Here is a 19,951-nt window from a genome sequence, read left to right on the forward strand (position 1 = left end):
ATTTGTAATAAAATTAAATACAGCTTTTCATGATAACAAAATGTAAGTCTATAGCCTATATATATCTCACAGTGTCTCCTGTAAAGAAAATTTATACCAAAACTACACACTACACAAACTCTTTCACCTGTGAGAAATTTGTGGTAACAGTGAACACTGAGGTTATTGAGTTGATGCCTGAACATGAAAGTTGTTGTATGTATATATGAATATATGAATATATGAATATATATATTCATTCATTTATTTTCAATACATTTTGAAGTCTGGAAAATAACTTTTACTGCTATTGGACTACTGTAGTAGAATTTTATGTTTATTGTTTCATGTTAATTGAATGTTTTCTATCAGACATCTATTTAAACTCTTTACTTAAGTTCTGATTTATTGAACTAGTTAACCTCACCGTACATTTTATCCCTGCTATAAACAGTAGAGGAGATCCACATACAGCCTGAAGTTCTCCCTGATTATGTTTTATATTACTGCACATTACAGGAGAGAAGGAAAGGGGATATGGCAGAGCGCAGTGTGGTTACTTTAAAAACACTTTTGAATGAACACAAACCCAGTGACAGTTTCCCACTAAATGTGACTCTTATAATCTATCTGAATATGTGTGTTGCATATTTGTAAAGTCCCAACACTGTCTGTGGTGGATTCAGAATGAGAGAATAATCTATACTTTGGGATTTTTCCAATGACTTTGACTTTGTAAGTCACAACGAAATGAAGCAAAATGGACATACAGTATATACTGTATGATTCCATTTCACAACTTTTAAGGTAAATTGTTAAATTTAAAGTTAAATTGTGACAGTTGTTTCAAAATAACACTGCAAACAATATGATCTTGAGTATCCTACCAATGAGGCATTTTTATGAAGCAGTCATGTTGTTTTTATAAGAAACATCTTCTACTTTTTCTTTTCTCACTACTCGAACTTGCCACCCTCTTCATGCTTCTCCCATCAAACTGTCATTGTGAATTGGAATTTGTTCATAATTGTCCTGTCTTGTTGAATAAAGGTTATATATAATAAAGATACATAAGCTTGGCCAATGATAGAAATATGTAAATGTATGTTTTCATACTTTCATGTAAGTTGGGGTTCTTTTATCTGGGTTCAGAATTGGTGTTGATGTTGCATGTTGGGGCTCGTAGGCCTCACATTAGACTGAATCTGATGTGACTAAGATACAGTATAAGATTCAATTCTGGCCTATATGAGAGGTTTTTATCTATACACAATAATGACTTAAATAAATGCTATAAGTTAAGAATAACATGCTCTAAAAATGTTTGAAATTAAACATGTTCAAATGTTTTGTAATTAATTCTATAGCATCATGCCAGTTGTGCAATTGAGACTGCTCAAGTATAGATTTCCCAAATATAGAAGTGTTATTATTTTAGGCCTGTTTTACTCAGGTATCTCTGTAGCAAAGGTTTAGTACATCAAAATAATTCCCAGGATATTCAATTTAATTAGGCTAAGTTACTGTAGGTACTTTCCTATTATTTGAACTCTTTATTTAATCTATTTGATTCTCAGTATTTATTGTAGACTAGTTTGCAAAATACTATTGAACACTGTTGTATTGTAAGTAACATTTAGTTTACAGTTATTTCAAAACCATTGCAGTGTAATTTTGAAGTCAATAAGAACAAAGTCTACTGGATATATTTGGATTTTTAAGTGAGTTTAATTTACAGTTAAGAAGAAATTAATAGAAGTATTGTTAGAATATTTAATTTGTCTATTTTGTGCAGTAGATTTGGGAAGCAGCCTCATGGCCTGATGTTGAAATTAAAGTTGATATTGCCACATGCTACACTGTAAATTAACTTTTTAAACAAATAGACAAAAAACTAAGAAATTAGAGATAACACTTACTAGATACAGGGTAACTTGTTGGCCTATGACAGATGTATCCACGTTGTCTCAATGAATTAGGCTGTGATATTAAAAGTAGGTAGCACCATAGATAAAATTAGATGAAATAGATACAATTTGATAAAACGAACATTTAGGGACACTTTGAAAAACCTACCGTTGTTTTAAAATTCATTGGCCAACAGACAAGCTTTTGCCATTGGCCATGATAATGTTATTTTTAGCAAATGAACAGTAACAGCCAAACTTTTGGTAAAGCCTTTCCATTCCAGACATAATTATCTATCTCACAAACTGCTTTCAAGAAGAACATCATGATATATAATACCTCTAGGAAGAACTAGGCCTATAGTAAACCTATAAGACATTTTAGAAAGATGCTATACAAATATCACGGCAAAACTTTTAAATATCATGCAGCTACTATAATTCAGAAATATGATACCACAGAAAACCTTCCAGCAAGACCACAGGAGATAAAAAAATAAATACCATAAAGTTTGGCAAGTTCGCTATAAACTCTCTGTTGTTTCCACAGACACAGTGTAACTCCCTGTAGGAATAATATACAAATGTTATCGTAATTTTTCTTTAGGGTTAGAAAGGAGGATATAGCATATAGACAACCAAACTTTTTTTTTTCTCCAAATAAAATAAACATCCTTACCGACGCAGGCTCGTGGAGAGACCTGTTAATTCTTCCCCTGCCTGGTGTGAAAGAGAGAGAGAGAGACTAAGCCCTTGTCCCTTAATTTGAAGCAGGCTGGGTTTTATGATAATCAGAGCTGACACCGACTTGTGTACGCTGAATAGAGGAGGGCACCCTCGAGCCTGCGTTCCCACGAGCCGCATTCCGACGGTCAAGTTCAAGCTCAAAGCGCGAGCCACCATTACTATGCAAGGCGTGTCGCGTGGCTAATTCCAAAAAGGCGCGCGCTCCCTGTCGTGGGAGAGTTCGTCACCTTATTCAGATGCAGCAATAGATAATGTGTCGCTGTCATCAACAAATTCTGACCCAAAATCACAGTAAAGTACGTTGTGTTTTTTTTTTCTTTTCACACAATGTAATAAAACACCAAAATATTTAACCACCAAAGTGTACAGGCCTCTTCAAATTAGTTTTTTTTTATCCTAACGAAAAATCACAATAATATGTGTCTGTTGTAGGCTACTCAGTAGGGAGTCTGTAGTGACCTTATTATGCTTTATGGTATGTCTCTTATCTCCCATATTACCTCTAGAATATTCCTTTAGGGCCTTCTATTTCTGTTGTGATATTTGTATATTAACCTTCTACCTTCTTTTTATAGGATTTCTTTAGTTCTTTTTTTGCTAAGCATAGTTGGTCTACTATAGGACAAAAACACTTCTTAGGTCCACTAAATAGGCCGATATATTCCACACAGGCTGAGGTTTAACTAACACAACCTTCGTCTGAAATTCATTGCAGTCAATTATCACCTCTCAGTTGATTATTTTTCTTTAGGTGCTGGTTTAAGCAGCCGGGCAACAATGGACATCTAAAAATGTTTACTATAATCATATTGACATCCACTGGCTTTATTATTCGATAGTTTCACGGAAAGTAAAGTTGAGAATAATTTCATTAGGTCTATAACTTTTTGGCAATTTAGTAATTTTGAAGAGGCCAAGGCCTACATTTTGGCACCTATAAGTTTCCACCTGGTTTTTGAACATAGAGCTTATTTACCCACATAGAAGCAAAAATATTGCTGAAAACTATGTGCTGCATATTAGTACATTATTTCAGATAGGTATGGTTTCAACTGTTTTAGTTTTAGTTTAGTAGTGTTTAGTAGTGCAGCAAAAATAAGATTATTAGAATATGATGATTATTTGAGCTGATGAATAATTTTAAACGTTCACTATAAGATGGGTTCTGGTAATGAATGAATGTACATTATTATAAGAATGATAAAATCAAAAGACAGCAGTACTATCAGTAACTACAGTTCAGGTACCACAGCTCTTGTCTCCATATCACATGGAAGATAATTAAGGCTATTTAAGATCTTTAGGTTAAGTACGGTGTTTCACCTTCACACCCAATAGTCCACTTGTATCCACCTGGAGACATTATGATGCATCGGATTAGAATCTAGGAAGTGACACTCACATTATCCTTGACTGAATAATATAAGAAACAATGGTTTTCCTTTAATGCCAAATGAAGATATAGAGTGATATAGGCCTATACACCACACTTTGGGTTATTTACATCAGAATGAGGCTCGGTTAATAAAAACCATACAGTAATGTATCAATTTTCTATACAAAAGACTGGACTTGTTTCAATTTTGTATTTTTCTTCAGAATTATTCTAAGAACTTAAACAACTGAACCATTCTGATCTATCTTTTTCTTCCACTGTTTGTTTTATACAGTATATTAGGCTACTGTTTTCATTGGTTTATATGATCTTTTATTCTTTTCTGTCTTTTAACAACGTACACATGCAACCACATACCTAAATTCCTTGTATACTTGGCCAATACAATGATTTTGATTCTGATTCTAATGTTTCAGCACAGGACAATCACATGGTTTAGTTCTGCTCTACTACATAAATACCACTAAATACCAAAATGTCTTAAATGCAGCCTAGATTTCAAAGCTGTTTTCTGGGTTCGATGTTTCTTTTTGATGTTGCCAAATTGCATTTTATTATTATGTTTTACATAATTGAAATCAAACTTTTTTGTGCATTAAATTTCGCTACTTTGTATATTCTGTCATCATTTCAGCCAACCCCCACAGTCTGTACACATGTCCAGCAGCTCAGTGTGGGTTTAATGTTAGCAGCAGAATCCCACGTAGGGAAGTATGGCATGTAAGTGCGATGTGTCTAGCCAGACTATAATTGGCTGGCTTTGTCCCAGACAGCCCCGTCCCACCTCCCCATGTTGCTGGATTTGAGGTCCCATAAAACGGTGTCTGGCTCGCTGAACCCATGACCCCTGAGGGAATAAATCCCTTACTGACGATTTTGGATGTTGTGGTTCTGTCTGTGTAAGTAAGGAGTTTAACATTTCAGGAAATCATCCCGCAATTATCCTTATTTCACTTGAACATAATTTCATTTTTTTCTGCTGTACTTTCAGGTGCCTTTTTCTGGTATTACAGAATTTGAAATCTTCTGTCACTGTGCTCTGCATCTGTAATACTTGAATACTGCATTTATTGTATTTAGATGATAAGTAACATTCACACCCACAACTCAGTGTAACCATAATACTGGTCATCACAGTCCAGTAGAATATATCGAAACCAACCTATATGAATAAAACCCCTGAATCAGCTTATAGCTTTTCTATTGTTCAGCATTTACAAGCCCATATAGATTTTCACTAGCCTCCCTTTACAGACCTCCTGAATTGGGCTGAACTGCCCCATAAAGACACACTTCCTTAAAACCCTCTGTCCCACTAAACGGAGCAGATTCATCAGTGTGGAGAGGGAAACATCTTATTATGTAACGACGACAGAGAGGGCTGGCCAGGTCAGAGGTGAGCTGACCCCCTGACCCCCCTGGGCTGGTGGAGTGTGCTGCTGACCAAGGGCTGTTGATGAACTCATGGACAGTGCATTTAGTGACCTTTAATGTCACTTGCCGGACAGCAGACGGATGTGTCTTTAACCCAATCAGTGCTGATCAGTTGACCAGGTCAGGGCAAGGCCTCAGGAAAAACACATTGATGATATTTCAGTGGATAGCTGAATCTGAAGGATCAAAACTGGGCCACCGAGTGAGGAAACCAGCTGGCTTTTTATCCTCAAGCCCAGCTGACATGAAAAAATAAACACAAACTACAAACACAAACATATTGCCAACCATTTTTTCTAATCTTACAGCTTATTGTATACCGGCTTTCCTTAACTTACAGTTGTAAATATTCTTCTGAGCATTAATGCCTCTACTACAGAATATGAGTGAAGTGATTAATGGTAAAAGGTCTGATATGCATCACTGAGGTCTGATTGTTTCAGGATATGGACGTTTCTGGAATGGGATGTCCAGATCTCTGTAAGTTGGATGTGGCGTGAGGCTGGGACACCATCCCATTCTCAGCCAACCGTGTAAACCAGACACCCAGTCAGTCAGTGTCATGACAGCACTTCAATGAGAACATCGCTTTGTTAACGCAATACTCATGATGGCCATACATGCAATGAGGCAAGCCAAGGTCAGCTTTACTTTTAAAAGTCTATAAAATACTGACAGTATTTTAATGAGATCATGGATGAGCCTCATCGACAAAGATCAAATCTTTATAACTTGGTGTATAGCTGGGGGTTTTTTTCGGTTTGAATGATGTCAAATGCCACAAAATCATGGAAGCGCTGATGTTAAGTGTTACACAGCATCCTTTGTAATTTTCCCATGCATGATGGTCAATATTGGAGTGTAGCCTTTGGCAGGACTGGGCAGATACTGGTGGGCAGTCATTATTCAGCCCCCCCCCACCTCACACACCCTTCCACCCACAACCACCGCACACACACACACACACACACACACACACACACACACCGCAGGGCAGTCATTTTTCACCCAGCCCTATAGGCCTGTGACAGGTCTGGGAGAGGGTCTGCTTCCATGCAAGGCAGACTGGCAGGACTGACACCTCCGTATAGCAACGTTAATTATGGGCATCTGCTTGGACGTCCCAGTCTGGGGCCTTCTAGGGTCCTTGGCTGTTGCTATAGGGACGGTGGAGAACCGTTGGTGGTTTGGGGGGCAGACAGAGACCCTGTTATTCTCCTGAGGGGTGGCCAGACATGACCCCCTGCGACTCGCCCCTTTTGATTTGGGTGGGAAACAGTAAGCAGCCAGCCGGGGGAGAGACAGATCATTTCAGATTCATTCTGGGGACGATGGGTCCAGATCCTGCGAGACTGCTAGAAATAGGAGGAAGTAAAAACAATTTGGGTTGTGGCGCAGGAATACTGTATCACTGTACGTTCCTCTTCATTATGTTCCATATGCCACTATAGAAATATTAGAAATATATCCAAAAATAGTAGAACATTTTGGATATTACTGTGGATTTTTGTTCAATTTAGTTATTAAAATACATTAGACCTATGATTAGACAGATATAGAAATAGCAAATTAGAAATACTTACCCCTCCAGCCCCCCAACCCCCAACACACAGGCACACACGCACACACACGCACACACACGCACACACACACACACACACACACACACAGAGCGCTTGGACTCGCTTTATTCCCACTTTGCATATATTAGCCATTGACTGTGCTCTGAAATGCATTGTTGTGTTTTCCCACGCCTCCCTATTTGATGTCTCTTTTGTCATTGTGAATAAAAGAAGATTGATGAATGGGACGTGGACCGCTCTCCATCTGAGAGGGAGACACATGTGGAGGGAGAGCTACAGCGGCGGGGGGAGACCCCTTCTGGACAAGATGGGAACAGCTACTAACGCTTCAGAATAACTGCGAGGTTTGTTTTATTGTAGGCTGGAAAACGATTTTGATTTTAGCTTTAGAATTAGCTTCATATTGGTACCAGAAACCCTTCTGTTTTTGACCAGCAGGTAAATATAGAGGAAATCACTAACTGGTGCTAAACAACCAGTGATGCTGTCCATGGTGCTGAAACATATTAGATCTGTTAAATAAAACAGGTCATCTACAATGTGAATTGCTGAAGGGCAATTATAGTTTGAGTTCTTGTTTTAATTATCCTGTAAACATGCCCTTTGGTATCTTGTTATTTTTTTTCTTTTAATATTATTTTTTATTTATTCATCTTGTAAATCTTTGTCACTCTGTTTTGCTAAGATCAATAAATAAAGGTTATTGGCTCTCCACATTCCAGTTTTGCTGCTCTCAGTACATTTTTCAGTGTTTCCTGTAGATGGCAGTGACAGACAAGTTGAATATCATCTGCAGTCAATTCTGTAATAAAAGCTGTCTTCACAGGTGTTTTTAACTCCTGAAAATTAAACAGAAGTTCATCTCTGCTCAATGCTTATATCCTGCAAATATAATAAGGCTGATTCACAATATGAGGCACAACTTCCGTTTTCATTCTAATACTCCTTTTGAAGACCAGTTGAAGTCCTTAACAAAAACAAAACCTGATTAAATCTTTCCACATATTGATATATGATTATACTGCATCTTACTGTAATAAGTAACTGTGACTGTCCTTCCCATTATTAAGCATTGTGTGTCACTGAGTTCACCCACTAGATGGCCCTAAAGCATCAATCTCTGAGCTGCCTCAACAAGATCATTTTGAATTCTCTCACCATTCCCTGTTTAATTGTATGAAGTAAATTAAGCTGTTGTGCAGGAAGGACAGAAAGAAGTTTGCAAACAAAGATGCACAAGAAACAAATTTACTTTCAAAAACTGGACTAAATTCCAGAAATTTCTTATGGTTTGTCTGAAATCTTTAGGGTCAGTCTGCCTGGTGACATCAGACCAGTCCCATACCTTGTCATGGTTGTTAGAATAGTTTTAGATATCACCTCCTGTCTTTCAGCAGAGAAACTTACTCTGTCTTATAGTCTGCTGCAGCAAAACATCCGCCAAGGACAAGCACAGCAACTGTGCGTCCTTCAAGAAAGTTTCTCCAAACATTTATCATTCCAAAAGTGACGGGAAGGAGCAAGACGGGAGCTGTGGACACAGTTCAGGTGTGGAGGAGCAGCGGCTGCATCGCAGTGATGAGATCATTAATGGTCCTGCAGTAGGGAGGGAGGTGAGAGAGGGCGAGGGAGGAGACCTCATATCAGCAATCAGCGAGTGGCACAGTGCAGCACAGTTCAGCTCTCCTGAGGCTGCCGAGGTTTCAATTAGACTGACCTTTTACCCAGGAGGTTAAAGACCAGCACTGCACAGTGATCACTGTTTGTGTGTGTGTGAGTGTATGTGTGTGTGTGAGAGAGAGAGAGAGAGAGAGAGAGAGAGAAAGAGAGAGAGAGAGAGAGAGAGCACATATGGGTATACTAGCCTTACAACAACTTAAAATTCAATCAAATTACTTAGAAAACTGAATAAAGATGCATGGAGAAGTTTCAAGTGCCATGCCGCCCTGCCAGAGCCTCTGACTGCTCCTCTGCTTTATGGTGATTGAGTGTCTTGTCAAGGGCGAGACGATGATGCTGCGATTTGAAGCACTGTGAAGCATGAATATTTCTAATGCTGAAGGATTTCAAGGCCCGTCTGCATAATCCTCACATAACACTTCAGAGCGCTCCGGCTCCAAACAACACAGGAGAGAGAGATGTTGAGAGGCCGGTGGACAAATGAAGGACAATCAGGTTTCAAAATGACAACGAGACCCGCAGTCTGTCTTTAAAATTCAACATTTGGATGTTTTTGTACTCTGATACTCGCAGCCAACTTGACCATGTAACTCCAGTTTGTATTGAATTGTATGGTCTTGTGTCTTCAAGATGTTCAGGATTTGCAGAGCAGGAGTTATGTTTTTAAAGAAATTATGCTGGATAAACGCTGCCTTAATGTTCCGACAAGCCAAATGTTTGTAATTAGGAAAAATAAACAGATGGGCATTTTCATTAGACATTTGTATGTGGGTGTGTGTGTGTGTGTGAAAGAGAATGGGGAGAGAGAGAGAGCGAGGGGGAGAGAGAGAGAGAGAGAGAGAGAGAGAGAGAGAGAGAGAAAGGGGGGGTTAATTTCGATTAATTTCCAAATATCTAGACAGACAAAACTGCAAGAGACCCTGTAAAACTACAACAAGAATGTATTTTTCATCCCATAAATGAAAATTTCCACATAACTTACCTTATTTCTCGCTTGTAAATGCTGTGAAATTGTCCTTTATATCAAATTTATTCTAGTATTATTCTCCATCGTTGACAGGTCTGCTGAGCATGACAGTTTAGTCAATGTGTATATTCTGTAGAAACACCTGTCATGGCCTTTACCATTTCTCTCTTTCATTTCTGGGTTGAAGGCAACACTTGACATCATTGTCTGTATTTCTGTGCAAAGCATCCTGTATTTGCATTGATTGGAAAGAGGTAAGAGGTCCATGTTTTCCATTTCAATAGCAAGAAGGAGAGAGAGGCTGAGACGAGATGGGGAGGGTGATATTAATGGTGTTATGAAAGGTGTTTACTGTGTTATGAAATACAGTCCTTGAACATACTGCAGAGTGTCATTGGCCAAGACAGAGAGAAAGTGGAGCATGTTTTCTGGCAACTGGCGTTCAAAGAGAAAGAGGCTGGAGAACACAGAAAGAAGACCTGGATGATGAAACAGGGTAAAAACTGAAGTAAACTTGGGGAAGGAGTCGGCTTGTAGATCTACTTGATCATTTACTCTCATTCCCCTCAGTGTCACAAAAAGCAGAGTGAGGCAATAAGACTGAAACTCGCTCTAGTCTCAGGCCAACTAGGGCAGGTCTTACCTGGAGCGATGAGAAATACAGTTCAGTTCAGTTCAGCTGCTGGTGATCTTTCATTATGTTACATTTACATCGCCTTGTAGAGGTAGAGTAGAGTACAGTAGAGTACAGTAGAGCAGAGTAGGGTAGAGTAGAATAGAGTAGAGTAGAGTAGAGTAGAACAGAGTCGAGTAGAGTAGTATAGAGTAGTATAGAGTAGAGTAGAAAGGTGTAGAGTAGAGCAGAATAGAGTAGAGTAGTATAGAGTAGAGCAGAATAGAGTAGAGTAGACTAGAGTAGAGTAGAATAGAGTAGAGCAGAGTGGTGTAGAGCAGAATAGAGTGGAGTAGAGTAGAATAGAGTAGAACAGTGTAGAGTAGAGAAGAGTAGAATAGAGTAGTAGAGAATAGAGCAGAATAGAGTAGAGCAGAATAGAGTAGAGTAGACTAGAATAGAGTAGACGAGAGTAGAGCAGAATACAGTAGAGTAGAGTAGAGTAGACTAGAGTAGAATAGAGTAGAGTAGACGAGAGCAGAGCAGAATAGAGTAGAATAGTCACTAGAGTAGAGTAGAGCAGAGTAGAGTAGACTAGAGTAGAGCAATTACAGTGGAGTAGAGTAGAGTAGAATAGAGTAGAGAAGACGAGAGTAGAGCAGAATACAGTGTAGAGTAGAGTAGAGTAGAGTAGAGTCTGTTTGGGACGATGTTAATTAACATAAAAGATGTACATGTGCTGCAGTAGGAGAGTGTGTGTGTGTGTGTGTGTGTGTGTGTGTGTGTGTGTGTGTGTGTGTGTGTGTGTGTGTGTGTTTGTGCGTGTGTGTGTGTGTGTGTGTGTGTGTGTGTGTGTGTGTGTGTGTAACAAAGCACCGTCCCTTTGCCTCCTGTCTGTTCTTGCGGCTCTGTTATCTGCCTCAGTGAGGAGAGACTCAGATACAGGATGAGAGGAGGAGGAGGAGGATGAAGGCTGAGTGTGACACAGACCACAGATGCTGCACAGGGGAGCTCATTAGAGACTGACACACACACACACACAGACACACACACATTCAGTCATACCTACACACACCAATCATGCATGAACACGTATGTACACACACACACACACACACACACACACACACACACACACAGCTGCTACTCCACACATGACCTGAATTTTAAGTACCAAGGTAGATCAGTGTTTAATTGAGTGTGTAATTTTTTTTTTTTCAGTTTGTGTGTGTATGTGGGTGTGTGTGTGTGTGTGTGTGTTGGGGGAGGGGGGGAGTGGGGGGGTGTTAAAGCTGTTATCCAGTGTGATCTTAAAGGCTTCACACATCATTCAAACTGTACAGACAAGCACAGATGTGCACACAGACACACTGGCTGACACATGTACAAACAAAGCTACACACAGACACTAAAAGGGAAAAAAAAACCACACACACACACACACACACACACACACACACACACACACACGCATAATAAAACAGCACAAACTTTGAAGAACAAGAAATCAAAGGAGAAGGTTTCACTGAAATAGTTTCATTCCCTCCCGGAAGCATGAAGCTCAAACACTTGTGCTATTACTGTAAAACCGTCCGTGATTTGGGAATTGGTACTTTCTTTTGTTCTTCCTTCGTCCAATCTCTTTTCTTCTCTTGTTTGTTAATATTCCCTCCCCTGCTGTTTATGTTCTTTTTTTCTAAACAATCTCTAATCTTTCTCCAAGCCGGCCAGATTTGTTTTCTCTTTCATTCCTGACCAATATTTTTATCCTGTAACTCCTATCATGTGGCTAAATGTAGCAGATTTTACCTGAAAAGACCGATGGCGCTCTCCTTCCCATCTTATAACCCTAAAATAGAATAATCAATCTTACAGTAAAAAGAAAATGTCTCTAACCTAGAGCCAAATTTGACTTGGAATAAAAGGCTGTAGTTTGCCTTTCTTCTCCACAAACATATGCATCAAATCATAAAAGGAGAATCTCACAGTTATTACAGTGAATCCACCATAGAAAGTATGAAAGGTGTCATAACATCGCTGTCAGGTGAAAACCTAGCAACTCCAGTTTTGGTGATTTTTATGCTTTAAAATATTAACTTCAACTGACAGATTACATACTCCTCTATGGGTTTAGAAAAATCTACAACACTTGCATTTTAGAAAAACCTAGCAATCTTGGGTTTATGAAACCTTTTCAAAAACAATTAAATAACCTCAAAAATGCATGGCTGTCATGCAAAAAAACAAGGCTGTTTTTCTTAGTTCCTAAAAAGTTGACATTTTGGAGATGTGACGTGTTCATCTGACAAGGGCGCTAAGTTATTCCTGTAGCGACAGTCTGCGTGGCTGCCAACCGACTTGAATGACTTTTACAAATGGCAAAGTGGAAATTGGGCCAAAACAAACGCAGTGAAGCAGCGGGCCTGTACTTATCCTGTGTGGAGGTATTCCATGTGGTTAGCATGTTTGCCCGCCACGTCTCCCCCACTTCCTCCGTGGCTGCGCTGCTGCTGCTGCCCAGATGGGGCCCGCTGGCTCGGGAACACTTGGACGCCGCATGGTGGCTAAACCTTAGTCTGAACGACTGCCCCATCAGCACAAAGACCGGCGCTAAAGCAGGCCAACAAGTACACATACATGCATTCACACACACACACACAAGCACACACACACACACACACACACACACACACACACACACGCTATCCCTTCTGCTCCAAAGCAACTGTTAGTTCAGGCTTTTCTCCACTGGGAGACTCCGGCACATGAGGTCTGGCTCTCGTATCTCTTTTCCCCCTTTTCATGTGGCGTGCTCGCTAGCCTGTTTGATCTGCTCACATTAACAGCAACGCCATAAACCGAAAGCCATGCAGATTGAGTCTCCACAACAAATAATAAGCAAAGACAGTAGCTTAAAGAGACCACACGCCTCTCACAGCATGGTGAAATCATGAGGCTATTCAAAGCCTCATTACAGTCTCTTCCTACTGAGGGCATGGTGCTTTACTTCTGACGTTGTTTTCTGCTCGCATTAAGATGATATAATAGCTTTCCAGAAGTCGTTTCTGTATTATCATCGTCCTCATCCTGCCTCCCCAGTGTATTCTGTGTTCTCTATTGTTCGTGGGTGGCTGCTCCCTTGCTGAAGAATGATTGACATCGTTTGTCTGTTTGGCGGGGCGCCTGACATTTCTAAAAGTCACCACGCACGTCAAGGCTGCTTAGTGTGTGTGTGTGTTTGTATGCATGATCCTGTCAGTATGTGCAGTGTATGTATGTGTCATGAAACTGTGTGTGAAGCTTGATCCAAAGTTTCCTTTTCATGCCATAAACTTTGAGCCTAAATAGAGCTCTAATACCCACTTCCACCTCCTGTGGTGAAAGTGCATGTACAATATTCATAATTTGGGATATTTTGTCACTATGCAGCATCTTCTCTGTTGCAGTTGTGTGGCACAGAAGTGGGGGAAAAAAAGCAAAGAACAAACAATTTTATCCTAAAATGTCAGTTCTACCGACGGTCTTTGGGTGCTTTCACATATTCAGATGAGCTCCCCGGAGCGGTTCCCTGAGGCATTTGCAGTAAAACTCTGAAAGTTGTGTTTAGCTTCTGAATCTCTCTCCGCTCCTCCTCCTCCCTGGCTCTGAGGGAATGGGTAATGCAATGAGAGCCAGATGAATCCCCCACTGCTATGTTTGTTTCTGTTTTTCTCATCACTCTCACCAATGGGAGGCCCATCAACAAACTTCTCTATAAATGCGTCTGTTTGTAAAATAAACACAGTGACTGAATCGAGAGCATCAGTGGAAGGCCTTAACCGCTGGCTAGAGTTTCCAACCCAACCACTGTGTGTGTGTGTGTGTGTGTGTGTATGAGTGTGAGCCAGTGACTGCAATTTGCATATATTTTCTCCTACTGTTTGCCGCGAGTATTACAAAACACCACGATTGTGTTTTGAAGCCAACAAACCCAAGCCAAGAACTAGCCTTTGCAATGGGATTAGAGATGAACCCAATCGCAACTGTGTTTACACGCTAAATACGATTAAATGCGACTAAAATATGTTCTCTGAATCACGAAACAGCTTTGTTAAATCTGAATTTTTGCATTTCAGATGGAGATTTTGGAACAAGCATTTTTTTCTTCATATTTGGTGCATTTACTGTGAGAAAAAACAAAAACCCTAAAACACCAAGAAGGCGTGATGAGGTGCCTGTTTGGTTGAATGAACAAGTACATTTACCTAGAAAATGGTGTGCTGGCTCCTGTTTTGTTGTCACATCTCTCTCCTCTTTTCCCTGCCAATCTTCCCATTTATTTTATGTTCTGAGAAGAAGAAATAACAGTGTGTGTGAGGTGATCTAGCATACCATATATATGTGTGTATGTTTGTATGTTTGTTGACTGATCCTTCCACCAATTGATATTGATTGATACTTCCACCAAGACCAATACTGGTGCCAGATATCATGCAGATACCAGGTTACAACAAGATGGTACATCAGACAATATCCTGAATATACCTGATTCCCTGTAATAATAATCCCTGTAATCCCTGTGATATTTTTGTGTAAAGACCTAAACAGAAGTCTACATTGGTCAGTAAAAATAATTAATTGGATCAATACTCGTTATTGGAAACTGCAGCACTACAACGCAGAATCAGTACTGGCTGTGGAAAGTGATCTTGGTGCATCCATACCTCTATCGCCTGCAATCGTACATCAGACTGCCCCAATCAATGGTGGATCGATCAGTGTCGGGACTAAAACTACCAAGAAACACGCTACAGTATGTAGACTTGTCATGTGTAAGCAGGAGTCTTCACTTCCTCTGCAGGGTTCTTAAAAGATCACCATGCATCACATTTGAAAACACTGTGGTGAATATTTCATTTGACCATTTCTATGTCTCAAAACATCAACCAAGAGGTGGATTCAAATACTCACCCTGGGATGAAACACATATAATATGATATCATTTTAATTTGGTATTTACTTCCACCCTTTGTAGCACATTTTGGGTTTCAGGAGACACTGGCAACACATTTTTTATAAATGCTTAAAGTGAATGCTGCAGCCAGCATCTCTTCTCCAAATATAGATTTTAGTTTGGAGTCATCATGTCCATGATTAGTGGCTCTATTAAGGTTCCAAAACCAACTCCTGCCTCCATTAAACAAGGAAAGATGCATAATTCAAAACCATCTTGAGCACTAAGCAACAGACTGCAGTCCTACAGTATGATGAATAACAAAGACCCTGCTGCTCTATACTCACTTTATCAATGATACAAATCACCGTTTGAGCTGGACCTGTGCTCAGGTGACCTTGGTCTGAGCTCCACACCAACATCAACAACAAACACTAGTTTTTCCTTCTTTATAATGCGCTCATGAGGATTGATGTTGTTTGGTTTTTATTGACCCCACTGCAGTGATGAAATGTTGGCCGTTGCCAGGTTGAGTGTGCCAGGAGAAGCATCTAAGACAGCTGTGTTTTCACAGAGCAGTTGTGACACAGTTGCAATTAATTCAGCTGAACAGTCACATGTTATTCCTAACACTCCATTGAGAGGCAAGACATGATCTTGATTTTGACTCATCAGTTAAGCTAGTAGGCTTACAATGAATGTTATCTGTAATTACACAACTTGTGTCAAGATTTAAATGAGATGAATGGAAATTTGCAGAAATTTATAGATAAGGATATGAGGATGTAGCCTAAGGATAAGGGGTTTAGCTGGTGGTCGGACAGTCACTGTAAGCTCATGGGCAAATTCTAATTTAATTCACAGACACCGGATCAACCTTTGAGGTTTATGTATGGAATCGGATTATGGTCATATAAAGTAACACCCCCCCCCGCCCCCACCCTCTCTCTTTTTTAACCTCCCCCTCCCACCCACACCACACCACACCACACCACCACCTCGTCCCCCCTCTTTGAATGGGGGCGCTGGAACCGTCTGCCTGTCACCGCTTGCCTCTTTGTTCAAACTGATTTTGCTCCTCTCCTTCAGCGTAGCTGCTGGCGAATGGGGAGAGAGCAGCTTGCAGCTTGCATCTATTCCGAATTAGCGCATCTCTCCCACTCTCTCTCTCTCTAAATTGAATATGAAAGGTGCATATTCAGTGTGGAGAGGATACGCGAAGGTGTGAAAAGTCCAGGACGGGGAAGGCTTGTGCACACACACTCACCCTGATCTTTTTTGCCTCTGCAAAGTGCTGTTTCACCCTTGTTTCGTCGTCTCTGCACCCTGGGAGCATCGGAGAGCACCTGCACTGAGGCGCAACCTTTCGCTCACATTCCAGAGGATTGCACCAATAAGACGCATCTCGTTTTGTCAGATAAGGTAAGAGTGAAATAATTCCATAGCCATTTTTTTAGTCAATATGCTTTTTGAAATTAACGATTTGGTCACTGAATCATATCTGAAGTCATGCCTTGAGTATATTGCATCGGGTAATGTGAGGCGTTTGATCAGTATAATCGCGCTGCTGCTGGAAGGGGGTTTTAAGTGTTTCAATTTGTTGACTCTAATGTATGGTACTTTCAGCTGGAGAAAAAATAGGTCTAGTCAATTTAATGGGAATTCTAAAGTGGTTTTCATATTGCCAATAAATGCAATAAATAGACAATCTATTTAATTATGAAAGCATATTTAATAAGTGTAAGTAATAAGTATTTCCTGTGAAGTCATATGGTGAAAATTGCCAGGACCAATCAATGCGTCTTCTTTTGCGCGTCCATAAACCTCAGCTTTTGCGACGCACACAAATCGCACACGTTTGGGATATTTTTTAATAATTTACAGACCAAAGCTTTTAATATTAGCCTATATTTACGGCCCGTGTAGGCGCATGCATAAATCATAAACTCACGAAGTAACCTTGTTAGTGTGTCCTTTACACGGCTTCATCTCAGGAGATCCTGTCTCCCTATCAGAGGAACTTTCTGCTGCGGTGCGTTGTAGAATTTCTCTTTCAGATGAAAAAATAAAAGGAAAAAGGTGGTACCTTCCTTTGACGCTATGGTAGAAGCAGATCAGAACACCTGAACAGGTGTTGTGAAATGTATTATGTAAATGAGTCTGCTTTGGTGAACAAACAACATGTGTTGGTAACTGCCAAACACATCTCACTGGTCCACCTCCAAAACCTGGGCATGACATCAGAGATACTGTATGGAAACTGGATTATCAATGCCCACCAATGTCTGCTGGCTGCTTCACACTTTATTTTATCCTCACATGAAAGAATACATTTTGACTCTACAGTCAAACGAACTCTGCTTTCGTCAAGAATCAAGAATGACACTAAAAAGTGACAAATTGTATAAGAAAGTGGTACAAGGATGAATGTCTGGTACCAAGTAAGCAGTTGTGAAGTAAAAAGACCTTTGAAAGTCTTTGCTCATACATGGATGACTGCCTGCTCCATAAACAAACACACTGGCATGTACAAATCACTGTGAAGGAGGAGAACAGTTCAGGTCACCTTGACAAATGAGCTGTATTGTCTGAGGATATGAGAGCCCCTGCAGCCCAATAAAGCCCATTCTCCCTCTATTCACTGTTCTAGTCTGGAGGAGTCCAAGTCCCGTTTTTTTTCTTTTGGCCTTGTTAGTGAGCCTACCACCAGCTGTGTGTCAGTGCCATAAAGCAGGAGTTAGTCAGGCGAGGTTAACTAGGCAACTTCACACTATAGACAAGCTCCAGCTGAGGAAATCTATGTGTGTGAGAGATAGAGGAGGGGGGGGGGGGGGGGGGGGATGGCAAGGGAAAATAGTGAGGAATGAGACTCAGCGACCCGACTGAAAGTTTGCCCCATGCATTTTTCATTCTGTCCGGATGAGTGTATGTGTGTGAGGGAGAGAGCGTGTTTGAGTGGGTGTGCATGCGTCCATGAGCCCAGGCATGCATATTTGTGTGTGTGTATGTGGGTGTGTGTGTGTGTGTGTGTTCACCTCTGTCTGGTGGTTTGTGGCAGCCTGCCAGCAATGTAGATGACCACACTCAGACGACCAGAGGGATCAGAGAGTGGAGAAATGGAGCGGTGTCGTGGAGATGGGAAGCGTCTGATTCTGGATAGAGTGCTGGCCCAGTTTTACTGCCTCGCTATCTCAGATTCAGTATTGTTTATTTCAATATCGTTGCTGTGTCTGTCTCTGATTCGTCTCTGATTCTGGGAGTCACTTTGCATCAGTGCTGAAGACGAAAATAGAGTCCTGTCAGATGGGAGAGATGAGTTTAGACAGATGAGATATTGTAAACGAATTTTCGGATATAAGCATATGTTTTTTTGGGAAAAGAGACAGTTTAGCATGGCTGGTCATATTGTCTAGGTGCTTGGGGAGGTTGTTGCCATAATGCAGTGACAATATGTGCATGTCTGTTTTTTTCATTCTCTAATATGAATGTCTGTCAGGAGCCAAGCTGCTGGCATATTTGCAGTGAAAGCTAAAGATAATTTTCACTCGGGGTTTGATATTATTCTCTCTGGTATGGAAGTGCCCACTGTAATATGTCACTTAGATGATTATGAGGTCTATTCCCCTAATACTGTGTTAATAGCTAACAGAATGGCACTATAAATGCAAATTAGTACCACCACTAGCTTAAAGTAGCTTAGGTGTGACCAAAATAAGCTTTACCTCTGAGACCCACAGGCCTTTGCTCTTGAGTCAGCTTTATGGTTATGCTGCATTTAAATTGTGTTGATTAGACTCAGAAATAGAGTGATGTGGTGGCTAGTGTTCTTCAAATGCAGCAAATAACAGGGGACAGTTTTCTGTCTTTGTTTTGTGTCCCAAGTGTAATTCATAAACATACGGCCCAACTGGCACACAGCGAGCGAGACTATAAAACAGAGTGGGAATTTTATGATCTCTTTGAACTTTGTGATCCATTTACAACCAAAGGGGGAACGGGCTGAGCCTAACAATGACTTACAGTGACTGCCGTCTGCGGAGCTGAAACTATCTGTGTTTTCAGCACTGGACAGCTCCCAAATGTCAGAGCCTATGATTCAACCACAAGCCTTTATCCCCCCCCACCCACAAAAAAGAAAAAAGAAAAAAGAACAATGCACAATGTTGCTTTGAGCTGTGTGCTGGATGAGGTGCAACGTCCAACTCTTTCTGCCTCCATCTCCCTCTCTCCCTGGTGTACTGAACCCCTTGTTGAGTGACTCTCCCGTCGCCAAAACCCAAGCGGGGTTGGACAAACCAATCCATCAATCAAGTGCACTCTTTACCCTGGGAGGGACTAACGCTACCCACCAGGCCAATCATTACAAGCGTAGATGAGACCACAGCTGAACAGCTCACCCACACAAAGAGAAAGGTCCCTCTCTTTGTCTTTGGCCAGAGGCTCTCCTCGAAGGTATTGACTGGTGGAAGACAGATGTAGGGCAATACATTTGGTTAGGAACGAGCTCTTTAGATGGGCAGAATGTCTTATTTAACATTATTCTGGTTGAAGGCAGCTCCCAAGTTATATTAGCATTCCCAGTGCCTCCGCAGATTAGAATGATTGGTCACATTCAAAGGGACGGTTACTGCTTATTGCCATTGTGTTTTAGAAATATCTCTACTCGGCGACTCTTTCTTGTTATCGTTATCTGCTGATGTGAGATTGCTCCA

At 40.6% G+C, this 19,951-nt stretch overlaps 1 protein-coding gene across 1 annotated transcript in view; it reads left to right on the plus strand.

Moving 5' to 3' along the window:
* The first annotated feature begins 12,768 nt into the window (after window positions 1-12,768).
* Window positions 12,769-19,951, plus strand: part of LOC139650462 (neurocan core protein-like) — a 37,961-nt gene continuing 30,778 nt past the window's right edge. The window contains exon 1 of the mRNA XM_071527144.1: window positions 12,769-12,866. Within this exon, the coding sequence (XP_071383245.1) occupies window positions 12,769-12,866 (98 nt within the window). The remainder of the gene's footprint in view (window positions 12,867-19,951) is intronic.

Source organism: Centroberyx affinis, unplaced genomic scaffold (genome assembly GCF_046629955.1).
Source record: "Centroberyx affinis isolate AG114_WGS23_722 - 3 ecotype Tasmania unplaced genomic scaffold, CSIRO-AGI_Caff_v1 ptg000112l_1, whole genome shotgun sequence".
In the NCBI taxonomy this organism is placed as follows: domain Eukaryota; kingdom Metazoa; phylum Chordata; class Actinopteri; order Beryciformes; family Berycidae; genus Centroberyx; species Centroberyx affinis.